The sequence below is a fragment of the Hyperolius riggenbachi genome, unplaced genomic scaffold (genome assembly GCF_040937935.1).
Source record: "Hyperolius riggenbachi isolate aHypRig1 unplaced genomic scaffold, aHypRig1.pri scaffold_309, whole genome shotgun sequence".
NCBI lineage: Eukaryota > Metazoa > Chordata > Amphibia > Anura > Hyperoliidae > Hyperolius > Hyperolius riggenbachi.
Genome location: NW_027152520.1, coordinates 45370 through 59091, shown reverse-complemented (window position 1 = coordinate 59091; position 13722 = coordinate 45370). Strand labels below are relative to the sequence as shown.

Here is a 13722-nt window from a genome sequence, read left to right as displayed (position 1 = left end):
CATCAAAACAGCTCTATCCTAAAGCAACACCAATCAGGATTGGGAATTCAGACATAAACAGCTCCAACCTTGTGCGTAGCCTTGGCGTACTAATCGATGGGGAATTGAGTTTCAGAAACCAAATTTCATCTGTAGTTAAATCTTCCTTCTTTCATCTGAAGAACATTGCAAAGATTAAACATCTGATTCCCCCAGAGGATCTTCAAACCCTAGTCCACGCCTTCATCACATCACGGCTGGACTACTGCAATGCCCTTTATGCTGGCCTCCCCAAAAAAGACCTGCGTCGCCTGCAATTAGTGCAGAATGCTGCTGCCAGATTGCTAACAAACCAGCCTCGCCACTGTCACATTACACCGATCCTTCGCTCACTGCACTGGCTACCAGTAGAATGGAGAATACTCTTCAAGATTGGACTGCTGACATTCAAATCCCTGCACAATCTGGGCCCTGGATACATGAAGGACTTGCTGAAGCTGCACCACACCTCTCACAACCTCAGATCAGCAAGTTCTATAAACTTGGTCACTCCCAGAGTGCACCTCAAAAAATCTGGAGACAGAGCCTTCTGTCATGCTGCCCCTACTCTTTGGAACTCCCTACCACACCCAGTAAAGACAGCACCATCCCTGGAGCTATTCAAATCCAGACTGAAAAGCCACCTGTTTAGCCTGGCATTTCCAGATTTATAAAATTCTTCCCCTGTACCACGATGGTCGGAGCCATGCTTATGCGCTTTGAGTCCCACGGGAGAAAAGCGCTTTACAAATGTTATTTGTTGTTGTTGTTGTTGTTGACTCATTTTACTATGCCAGGATCTAATTCATTGTTACTTTGAGGATATGTTGACAGTGGTCAGTTGAATTACACACACATTGTAATGACTGTGAACTGCAATGGAGACCGGCCATAGACTTAAACACAAAGACTGCTGCAGCGAATTAGAATTACGCATTCTGTTACTGTGAACAGGCCCATAGAATTGTATAGGCAGTGAGTTGACGTGGAGAATTATTCTGCAACACCACTGACCACTGTGAAGAGGGTCTGAATCTTATAATGCTTTGCCACAAGATAATGTCTGTCACTTTCAAACATATGTAGACAGAGGACTGGATATGTTTCTTGAGATGGCTTCCATACATAATAAGAACACTCTACCTGTGGTAGCTTCTGTGGTTCTTGGGGCATCAGTGCTGACAGATGTACAGTCTTCACCAGGACAGTCAGAGAAAGGGGTGCTCTCAGATGTAGAACTGGTTGATACTGACAATAAAAGAGGTAAAATGTGATTAGGTTGCTGAGAATTTTTTTTAGAGCTACACACCTCAAATAAATGTCATTATATACTGAGGAATAAACATATAAGATGACTTTTCCTCCAAAGCATTTTCACTTTCCATGCTCTCACATTAAACATTTCTCTTCTAATGTAATATAGCTTGTAATCCATAGCTCGGTTGTTGTGGTCAAAGCATAGATCGTTTTCTATATTAATTCCTTGACACCTCTTACAAGTTAAGGTGGCCATACATGACTTAATGTTTGTTTTTTCAATCAGAAAAATGGGATAGATTTTTCCAATTTATCAAAATAATTTAAAAAAACGAACCAAAATATGATAGATGTATATTCAATTTCTTCAAGAAATTTTAAAAACCATTTGAATACAAATTTCTTTCTTCATATTGTCTATCCAGATACGAATAACTGAATATGTTTCTTGAGATGGCTTTCATACATAATAAGAACACTCTACCTGTGGTAGCTTCTGTGGTTCTTGGGGCTTCTGTGCTGACAGATGTACAATCTTCACCAGGGCAGTTAGAGAAAGGGGTGCTCTCAGACGTAGAACTGGTTGATCCTGACAATAAAGAGGTAAAATGTGATTAGGTTGCTGAGAAAACATTTTAGAGCCACTCACTTCAATTTCCCTCTTTTTTGCAGGAACTTATAAGAGGTTTTATTTTTTTTAAACTGAATCCTTGATTGTTTTTCTGTATCGGAAAAAAAACATTTTTTTTTCTTATTCATTTGTTAATTTTTAAAATTCATATATTTTACTAAAAAGACTGGAAATGTACACATTTGACTTTAATCTCCATGGCCACATTTTGCAATTTTAGCTCTTCTACCACTTTTAGCATAAAGAATATCTGACATGTATTTAAATAATATATTTTTATCATTAGGGTGTGGAAAGCCTCTGCTCAATAAAATAAAAAGATTTATTTCCTTCACTACTTTCTACATTGGAGGGACATCTAAGTGGATTCTATACTGAATAACCCTATGACTATTTTTTCTATGCCAGGATCTAAATCATTTTTACCTTAAGGATATGTTGACAGTGGTCAGTTGAATTACACACGTTGTAATGACTGTGAACTGCAATGGTGACCGGCCATAGACTTAAATACAAAGCCTGCAGCTGCGAATTAGAATAACACGTTCCGTTACTGTGAACAGGCCTATAGAATTGTATAGGCGGTAAGTTGACATGGAGAATGATTCTGCAATGCCACTGACCACTGTGAAGAGGGTCTGAATCTTATAATGCTTTGGCACAAGATAATGTCTTTCACTTTTAAACATATGGAAACAAAGGACTGGATATGTTTCTTAAGATGGCATCCAAATGTGATAAGAACGCTCTACCTGTGGTAGCTTCTGTGGTTGTTGGGGCTTCAGTGCTGGCAGAGGTACAATCTTCACCAGGACAGTCAGAGAAAGGGGTGCTCTCAGACGTAGAACTGGTTGATCCTGACAATAAAGAGGTAAAACGTGATTAAGTTACTGAGAAAACGATTTAGAGCCACTCACTTTAATTTCACTCTCTTTTGCAGGAACTTATAAGATTTATTTTTTTAAACTGCATCATTGATTTTTTTTTCAAAACAAAAAACAACCTTATTTTTTATTCATTCATATATTTTTACAATTAATATATTTTACTAAAAAGACTAAAAAATGTACACATTTGACTTTAATCTCCATGGCCACATTTTGCAATTTTAGCTCTTCTACCAAATTCAGCATACAGTATATTCCCCATGTATTTAAATAACATGTTTTTTATAATTAGGGTATATGAAAGCCTCTGCTCAATGAAATAAAAACAATTCTTTCTTCACTACTTTTTACACTGGAGGTACCTCTAACTGGATTCTATACTGAATAACCCAATGACTCCAAACCTGCACCTCTACAATTCGGAGTGCCACAAGGATCAATCCTATCCCCTCTGCTGTTTGCAATCTACATGTTGCCACTCGGTACACTTATCCAACGACATGGCCTGACGTACCACTGCTACGCCGATGACACACAGCTATACCTGTCCTTCAAACCTGGTGGAACAGACCCTACCCCAAAAATAAACTCTTGCTTAGCTGAGCTTCAGGCATGGATGAATGATAACTGGTTGAAACTGAATGCTGACAAAACTGAGGTCCTGTTTGTCCAAAGCCAGTGCTCGCCATCAAAACAGCTCTATCCTAAAGCAACACCAATCAGGATTGGGAATTCAGACATAAACAGCTCCAACCTTGTGCGTAGCCTTGGCGTACTAATCGATGGGGAATTGAGTTTCAGAAACCAAATTTCATCTGTAGTTAAATCTTCCTTCTTTCATCTGAAGAACATTGCAAAGATTAAACATCTGATTCCCCCAGAGGATCTTCAAACCCTAGTCCACGCCTTCATCACATCACGGCTGGACTACTGCAATGCCCTTTATGCTGGCCTCCCCAAAAAAGACCTGCGTCGCCTGCAATTAGTGCAGAATGCTGCTGCCAGATTGCTAACAAACCAGCCTCGCCACTGTCACATTACACCGATCCTTCGCTCACTGCACTGGCTACCAGTAGAATGGAGAATACTCTTCAAGATTGGACTGCTGACATTCAAATCCCTGCACAATCTGGGCCCTGGATACATGAAGGACTTGCTGAAGCTGCACCACACCTCTCACAACCTCAGATCAGCAAGTTCTATAAACTTGGTCACTCCCAGAGTGCACCTCAAAAAATCTGGAGACAGAGCCTTCTGTCATGCTGCCCCTACTCTTTGGAACTCCCTACCACACCCAGTAAAGACAGCACCATCCCTGGAGCTATTCAAATCCAGACTGAAAAGCCACCTGTTTAGCCTGGCATTTCCAGATTTATAAAATTCTTCCCCTGTACCACGATGGTCGGAGCCATGCTTATGCGCTTTGAGTCCCACGGGAGAAAAGCACTTTACAAATGTTATTTGTTGTTGTTGTTGTTGTTGACTCATTTTACTATGCCAGGATCTAATTCATTGTTACTTTGAGGATATGTTGACAGTGGTCAGTTGAATTACACACACATTGTAATGACTGTGAACTGCAATGGAGACCGGCCATAGACTTAAACACAAAGACTGCTGCAGCGAATTAGAATTACGCATTCTGTTACTGTGAACAGGCCCATAGAATTGTATAGGCAGTGAGTTGACGTGGAGAATTATTCTGCAACACCACTGACCACTGTGAAGAGGGTCTGAATCTTATAATGCTTTGCCACAAGATAATGTCTGTCACTTTCAAACATATGTAGACAGAGGACTGGATATGTTTCTTGATATGGCTTCCATACATAATAAGAACACTCTACCTGTGGTAGCTTCTGTGGTTCTTGGGGCATCAGTGCTGACAGATGTACAGTCTTCACCAGGACAGTCAGAGAAAGGGGTGCTCTCAGATGTAGAACTGGTTGATACTGACAATAAAAGAGGTAAAATGTGATTAGGTTGCTGAGAAATTTTTTTAGAGCTACACACCTCAAATAAATGTCATTATATACTGAGGAATAAACATATAAGATGACTTTTCCTCCAAAGCATTTTCACTTTCCATGCTCTCACATTAAACATTTCTCTTCTAATGTAATATAGCTTGTAATCCATAGCTCGGTTGTTGTGGTCAAAGCATAGATCGTTTTCTATATTAATTCCTTGACACCTCTTACAAGTTAAGGTGGCCATACATGACTTAATGTTTGTTTTTTTAATCAGAAAAATTGGATAGATTTTTCCAATTTATCAAAATAATTTAAAAAAACGAACCAAAATATGATAGATGTATATTCAATTTCTTCAAGAAATTTTAAAAACCATTTGAATACAAATTTCTTTCTTCATATTGTCTATCCAGATACGAATAACTGAATATGTTTCTTGAGATGGCTTTCATACATAATAAGAACACTCTACCTGTGGTAGCTTCTGTGGTTCTTGGGGCTTCTGTGCTGACAGATGTACAATCTTCACCAGGGCAGTTAGAGAAAGGGGTGCTCTCAGACGTAGAACTGGTTGATCCTGACAATAAAGAGGTAAAATGTGATTAGGTTGCTGAGAAAACATTTTAGAGCCACTCACTTCAATTTCCCTCTTTTTTTGCAGGAACTTATAAGAGTTTTTATTTTTTTTTAAACTGAATCCTTGATTGTTTTTCTGTATCGGAAAAAAAACATTGTTTTTTTTTATTCATTTGTTAATTTTTAAAATTCATATATTTTACTAAAAAGACTGGAAATGTACACATTTGACTTTAATCTCCATGGCCACATTTTGCAATTTTAGCTCTTCTACCACTTTTAGCATAAAGAATATCCGACATGTATTTAAATAATATATTTTTATCATTAGGGTGTGGAAAGCCTCTGCTCAATAAAATAAAAAGATTTATTTCCTTCACTACTTTCTACATTGGAGGGACCTCTAACTGGATTCTATACTGAATAACCCTATGACTATTTTTTCTATGCCAGGATCTAAATCATGTTTACCTTAAGGATATGTTGACAGTGGTCAGTTGAATTACACACGTTGTAATGACTGTGAACTGCAATGAAAACTGGCCATAGACTTAAATACAAAGCCTGCAGCTGCGAATTAGAATAACACGTTCCGTTACTGTGAACAGGCCTATAGAATTGTATAGGCGTTAAGTTGACATGGAGAATGATTCTGCAATGCCACTGACCACTGTGAAGAGGGTCTGAATCTTATAATGCTTTGGCACAAGATAATGTCTTTCACTTTTAAACATATGGAAACAAAGGACTGGATATGTTTCTTAAGATGGCATCCAAATGTGATAAGAACGCTCTACCTGTGGTAGCTTCTGTGGTTGTTGGGGCTTCAGTGTTGGCAGAGGTACAATCTTCACCAGGACAGTCAGAGAAAGGGGTGCTCTCAGACGTAGAACTGGTTGATCCTGACAATAAAGAGGTAAAACGTGATTCAGTTACTGAGAAAATGATTTAGAGCCACTCACTTTAATTTCACTCTCTTTTGCAGGAACTTATAAGATTTATTTTTTTAAACTGCATCATTGATTTTTTTTTTTTCAAAACAAAAAACAACCTTATTTTTTATTCATTCATATATTTTTACAATTAATATATTTTTCTAAAAAGACTAAAACATGTACACATTTGACTTTAATCTCCATGGCCACATTTTGCAATTTTAGCTCTTCTACCAAATTCAGCATACAGTATATTCCCCATGTATTTAAATAACATATTTTTTTATAATTAGGGTATATGAAAGCCTCTGCTCAATGAAATAAAAAAAATTCTTTCTTCACTACTTTTTATGCTGGAAGTACCTCTAACTGGATTCTATACTGAATAACCCTATGACTCATTTTACTATGCCAGGATCTAATTCATTGTTACTTTGAGGATATGTTGGCAGTGGTCAGTTGAATTACACACATTGTAATGACTGTGAACTGCAATGGAGACCGGCCATAGACTTAAATACAAAGCCTGCTGCAGCGAATTAGAATAACGCATTCTGTTACTGTGAACAGGCCCATAGAATTGTATAGGCAGTGAGTTGACATGGAGAATTATTCTGCAACACCACTGACCACTGTGAAGAGGGTCTGAATCTTATAATGCTTTGCCATTGCCACAAGATAATGTCTGTCACTTTCAAACATATGTAGACAGAGGACTGGATATGTTTCTTGAGATGGCTTCCATACATAATAAGAACACTCTACCTGTGGTAGCTTCTGTGGTTCTTGGGGCATCAGTGCTGACAGATGTACAGTCTTCACCAGGACAATTAGAGAAAGGGGTGCTCTCAGATGTAGAACTGGTTGATACTGACAATAAACGAGGTAAAATGTGATTAGGTTGCTGAGAAATTTTTTTAGAGCTACACACCTCAAATAAATGTCATTATATACTGAGGAATAAACATATAAGATGACTTTTCCTCCAAAGCATTTTCACTTTCCATGCTCTCACATTAAACATTTCTCTTCTAATGTAATATAGCTTGTAATCCATAGCTCGGTTGTTGTGGTCAAAGCATAGATCGTTTTCTATATTAATTCCTTGACACCTCTTACAAGTTAAGGTGGCCATACATGACTTAATGTTTGTTTTTTCAATCAGAAAAATTGGATAGATTTTTCCAATTTATCAAAATAATTTAAAAAAACGAACTAAAATATGATAGATGTATATTCAATTTCTTCAAGAAATTTTAAAAACCATTTGAATACAAATTTCTTTCTTCATATTGTCTATCCAGATACGAATAACTGAATATGTTTCTTGAGATGGCTTTCATACATAATAAGAACACTCTACCTGTGGTAGCTTCTGTGGTTCTTGGGGCTTCTGTGCTGACAGATGTACAATCTTCACCAGGGCAGTTAGAGAAAGGGGTGCTCTCAGACGTAGAACTGGTTGATCCTGACAATAAAGAGGTAAAATGTGATTAGGTTGCTGAGAAAACATTTTAGAGCCACTCACTTCAATTTCCCTCTTTTTTGCAGGAACTTATAAGAGGTTTTATTTTTTTAAACTGAATCCTTGATTGTTTTTCTGTATCGGAAAAAAAACATTTTTTTTTTCTTATTCATTTGTTAATTTTTAAAATTCATATATTTTACTAAAAAGACTGGAAATGTACACATTTGACTTTAATCTCCATGGCCACATTTTGCAATTTTAGCTCTTCTACCACTTTTAGCATAAAGAATATCTGACATGTATTTAAATAATATATTTTTATCATTAGGGTGTGGAAAGCCTCTGCTCAATAAAATAAAAAGATTTATTTCCTTCACTACTTTCTACATTGGAGGGACATCTAAGTGGATTCTATACTGAATAACCCTATGACTATTTTTTCTATGCCAGGATCTAAATCATTTTTACCTTAAGGATATGTTGACAGTGGTCAGTTGAATTACACACGTTGTAATGACTGTGAACTGCAATGGTGACCGGCCATAGACTTAAATACAAAGCCTGCAGCTGCGAATTAGAATAACACGTTCCGTTACTGTGAACAGGCCTATAGAATTGTATAGGCGGTAAGTTGACATGGAGAATGATTCTGCAATGCCACTGACCACTGTGAAGAGGGTCTGAATCTTATAATGCTTTGGCACAAGATAATGTCTTTCACTTTTAAACATATGGAAACAAAGGACTGGATATGTTTCTTAAGATGGCATCCAAATGTGATAAGAACGCTCTACCTGTGGTAGCTTCTGTGGTTGTTGGGGCTTCAGTGCTGGCAGAGGTACAATCTTCACCAGGACAGTCAGAGAAAGGGGTGCTCTCAGACGTAGAACTGGTTGATCCTGACAATAAAGAGGTAAAACGTGATTAAGTTACTGAGAAAACGATTTAGAGCCATTTACTTTAATTTCACTCTCTTTTGCAGGAACTTATAAGATTTATTTTTTTAAACTGCATCATTGATTTTTTTTTCAAAACAAAAAACAACCTTATTTTTTATTCATTCATATATTTTTACAATTAATATATTTTACTAAAAAGACTAAAAAATGTACACATTTGACTTTAATCTCCATGGCCACATTTTGCAATTTTAGCTCTTCTACCAAATTCAGCATACAGTATATTCCCCATGTATTTAAATAACATGTTTTTTATAATTAGGGTATATGAAAGCCTCTGCTCAATGAAATAAAAACAATTCTTTCTTCACTACTTTTTACACTGGAGGTACCTCTAACTGGATTCTATACTGAATAACCCAATGACTCCAAACCTGCACCTCTACAATTCGGAGTGCCACAAGGATCAATCCTATCCCCTCTGCTGTTTGCAATCTACATGTTGCCACTCGGTACACTTATCCAACGACATGGCCTGACGTACCACTGCTACGCCGATGACACACAGCTATACCTGTCCTTCAAACCTGGTGGAACAGACCCTACCCCAAAAATAAACTCTTGCTTAGCTGAGCTTCAGGCATGGATGAATGATAACTGGTTGAAACTGAATGCTGACAAAACTGAGGTCCTGTTTGTCCAAAGCCAGTGCTCGCCATCAAAACAGCTCTATCCTAAAGCAACACCAATCAGGATTGGGAATTCAGACATAAACAGCTCCAACCTTGTGCGTAGCCTTGGCGTACTAATCGATGGGGAATTGAGTTTCAGAAACCAAATTTCATCTGTAGTTAAATCTTCCTTCTTTCATCTGAAGAACATTGCAAAGATTAAACATCTGATTCCCCCAGAGGATCTTCAAACCCTAGTCCACGCCTTCATCACATCACGGCTGGACTACTGCAATGCCCTTTATGCTGGCCTCCCCAAAAAAGACCTGCGTCGCCTGCAATTAGTGCAGAATGCTGCTGCCAGATTGCTAACAAACCAGCCTCGCCACTGTCACATTACACCGATCCTTCGCTCACTGCACTGGCTACCAGTAGAATGGAGAATACTCTTCAAGATTGGACTGCTGACATTCAAATCCCTGCACAATCTGGGCCCTGGATACATGAAGGACTTGCTGAAGCTGCACCACACCTCTCACAACCTCAGATCAGCAAGTTCTATAAACTTGGTCACTCCCAGAGTGCACCTCAAAAAATCTGGAGACAGAGCCTTCTGTCATGCTGCCCCTACTCTTTGGAACTCCCTACCACACCCAGTAAAGACAGCACCATCCCTGGAGCTATTCAAATCCAGACTGAAAAGCCACCTGTTTAGCCTGGCATTTCCAGATTTATAAAATTCTTCCCCTGTACCACGATGGTCGGAGCCATGCTTATGCGCTTTGAGTCCCACGGGAGAAAAGCGCTTTACAAATGTTATTTGTTGTTGTTGTTGTTGTTGACTCATTTTACTATGCCAGGATCTAATTCATTGTTACTTTGAGGATATGTTGACAGTGGTCAGTTGAATTACACACACATTGTAATGACTGTGAACTGCAATGGAGACCGGCCATAGACTTAAACACAAAGACTGCTGCAGCGAATTAGAATTACGCATTCTGTTACTGTGAACAGGCCCATAGAATTGTATAGGCAGTGAGTTGACGTGGAGAATTATTCTGCAACACCACTGACCACTGTGAAGAGGGTCTGAATCTTATAATGCTTTGCCACAAGATAATGTCTGTCACTTTCAAACATATGTAGACAGAGGACTGGATATGTTTCTTGATATGGCTTCCATACATAATAAGAATACTCTACCTGTGGTAGCTTCTGTGGTTCTTGGGGCATCAGTGCTGACAGATGTACAGTCTTCACCAGGACAGTCAGAGAAAGGGGTGCTCTCAGATGTAGAACTGGTTGATACTGACAATAAAAGAGGTAAAATGTGATTAGGTTGCTGAGAAATTTTTTTAGAGCTACACACCTCAAATAAATGTCATTATATACTGAGGAATAAACATATAAGATGACTTTTCCTCCAAAGCATTTCACTTTCCATGCTCTCACATTAAACATTTCTCTTCTAATGTAATATAGCTTGTAATCCATAGCTCGGTTGTTGTGGTCAAAGCATAGATCGTTTTCTATATTAATTCCTTGACACCTCTTACAAGTTAAGGTGGCCATACATGACTTAATGTTTGTTTTTTTAATCAGAAAAATTGGATAGATTTTTCCAATTTATCAAAATAATTTAAAAAAACGAACCAAAATATGATAGATGTATATTCAATTTCTTCAAGAAATTTTAAAAACCATTTGAATACAAATTTCTTTCTTCATATTGTCTATCCAGATACGAATAACTGAATATGTTTCTTGAGATGGCTTTCATACATAATAAGAACACTCTACCTGTGGTAGCTTCTGTGGTTCTTGGGGCTTCTGTGCTGACAGATGTACAATCTTCACCAGGGCAGTTAGAGAAAGGGGTGCTCTCAGACGTAGAACTGGTTGATCCTGACAATAAAGAGGTAAAATGTGATTAGGTTGCTGAGAAAACATTTTAGAGCCACTCACTTCAATTTCCCTCTTTTTTTGCAGGAACTTATAAGAGTTTTTATTTTTTTTAAACTGAATCCTTGATTGTTTTTCTGTATCGGAAAAAAAACATTGTTTTTTTTTATTCATTTGTTAATTTTTAAAATTCATATATTTTACTAAAAAGACTGGAAATGTACACATTTGACTTTAATCTCCATGGCCACATTTTGCAATTTTAGCTCTTCTACCACTTTTAGCATAAAGAATATCCGACATGTATTTAAATAATATATTTTTATCATTAGGGTGTGGAAAGCCTCTGCTCAATAAAATAAAAAGATTTATTTCCTTCACTACTTTCTACATTGGAGGGACCTCTAACTGGATTCTATACTGAATAACCCTATGACTATTTTTTCTATGCCAGGATCTAAATCATGTTTACCTTAAGGATATGTTGACAGTGGTCAGTTGAATTACACACGTTGTAATGACTGTGAACTGCAATGGAGACTGGCCATAGACTTAAATACAAAGCCTGCAGCTGCGAATTAGAATAACACGTTCCGTTACTGTGAACAGGCCTATAGAATTGTATAGGCGGTAAGTTGACATGGAGAATGATTCTGCAATGCCACTGACCACTGTGAAGAGGGTCTGAATCTTATAAAGCTTTGGCACAAGATAATGTCTTTCACTTTTAAACATATGGAAACAAAGGACTGGATATGTTTCTTAAGATGGCATCCAAATGTGATAAGAACGCTCTACCTGTGGTAGCTTCTGTGGTTGTTGGGGCTTCAGTGTTGGCAGAGGTACAATCTTCACCAGGACAGTCAGAGAAAGGGGTGCTCTCAGACGTAGAACTGGTTGATCCTGACAATAAAGAGGTAAAACGTGATTCAGTTACTGAGAAAATGATTTAGAGCCACTCACTTTAATTTCACTCTCTTTTGCAGGAACTTATAAGATTTATTTTTTTAAACTGCATCATTGATTTTTTTTTTTTCAAAACAAAAAACAACCTTATTTTTTATTCATTCATATATTTTTACAATTAATATATTTTTCTAAAAAGACTAAAACATGTACACATTTGACTTTAATCTCCATGGCCACATTTTGCAATTTTAGCTCTTCTACCAAATTCAGCATACAGTATATTCCCCATGTATTTAAATAACATATTTTTTATAATTAGGGTATATGAAAGCCTCTGCTCAATGAAATAAAAAAAATTCTTTCTTCACTACTTTTTATGCTGGAAGTACCTCTAACTGGATTCTATACTGAATAACCCTATGACTCATTTTACTATGCCAGGATCTAATTCATTGTTACTTTGAGGATATGTTGACAGTGGTCAGTTGAATTACACACATTGTAATGACTGTGAACTGCAATGGAGACCGGCCATAGACTTAAATACAAAGCCTGCTGCAGCGAATTAGAATTACGCATTCTGTTACTGTGAACAGGCCCATAGAATTGTATAGGCAGTGAGTTGACATGGAGAATTATTCTGCAACACCACTGACCACTGTGAAGAGGGTCTGAATCTTATAATGCTTTGCCACAAGATAATGTCTGTCACTTTCAAACATATGTAGACAGAGGACTGGATATGTTTCTTGAGATGGCTTCCATACATAATAAGAACACTCTACCTGTGGTAGCTTCTGTGGTTCTTGGGGCATCAGTGCTGACAGATGTACAGTCTTCACCAGGACAATTAGAGAAAGGGGTGCTCTCAGATGTAGAACTGGTTGATACTGACAATAAAAGAGGTAAAATGTGATTAGGTTGCTGAGAAATTTTTTTAGAGCTACACACCTCAAATAAATGTCATTATATACTGAGGAATAAACATATAAGATGACTTTTCCTCCAAAGCATTTTCACTTTCCATGCTCTCACATTAAACATTTCTCTTCTAATGTAATATAGCTTGTAATCCATAGCTCGGTTGTTGTGGTCAAAGCATAGATCGTTTTCTATATTAATTCCTTGACACCTCTTACAAGTTAAGGTGGCCATACATGACTTAATGTTTGTTTTTTCAATCAGAAAAATTGGATAGATTTTTCCAATTTATCAAAATAATTTAAAAAAACGAACCAAAATATGATAGATGTATATTCAATTTCTTCAAGAAATTTTAAAAACCATTTGAATACAAATTTCTTTCTTCATATTGTCTATCCAGATACGAATAACTGAATATGTTTCTTGAGATGGCTTTCATACATAATAAGAACACTCTACCTGTGGTAGCTTCTGTGGTTCTTGGGGCTTCTGTGCTGACAGATGTACAATCTTCACCAGGGCAGTTAGAGAAAGGGGTGCTCTCAGACGTAGAACTGGTTGATCCTGACAATAAAGAGGTAAAATGTGATTAGGTTGCTGAGAAAACATTTTAGAGCCACTCACTTCAATTTCCCTCTTTTTTGCAGGAACTTATAAGAGGTTTTATTT

The 13722-nt window shown here is 37.4% G+C and overlaps 1 protein-coding gene across 1 annotated transcript in view; it reads right to left on the bottom strand.

The window, feature by feature from the left end:
- LOC137543891 (mucin-22-like) overlaps positions 1-13722 on the bottom strand; it is a gene marked incomplete at both ends in the record, with an annotated part of 80744 nt that overhangs the window by 27792 nt on the left and 39230 nt on the right. Inside the window, 14 exons of the mRNA XM_068264962.1 lie at positions 1162-1266; positions 1760-1864; positions 2659-2763; positions 4641-4745; positions 5239-5343; positions 6140-6244; positions 7043-7147; positions 7641-7745; positions 8540-8644; positions 10522-10626; positions 11119-11223; positions 12019-12123; positions 12915-13019; positions 13513-13617. Coding sequence (XP_068121063.1) covers positions 1162-1266; positions 1760-1864; positions 2659-2763; positions 4641-4745; positions 5239-5343; positions 6140-6244; positions 7043-7147; positions 7641-7745; positions 8540-8644; positions 10522-10626; positions 11119-11223; positions 12019-12123; positions 12915-13019; positions 13513-13617 — 1470 coding nt within the window. The remainder of the gene's footprint in view (positions 1-1161; positions 1267-1759; positions 1865-2658; positions 2764-4640; positions 4746-5238; positions 5344-6139; positions 6245-7042; positions 7148-7640; positions 7746-8539; positions 8645-10521; positions 10627-11118; positions 11224-12018; positions 12124-12914; positions 13020-13512; positions 13618-13722) is intronic.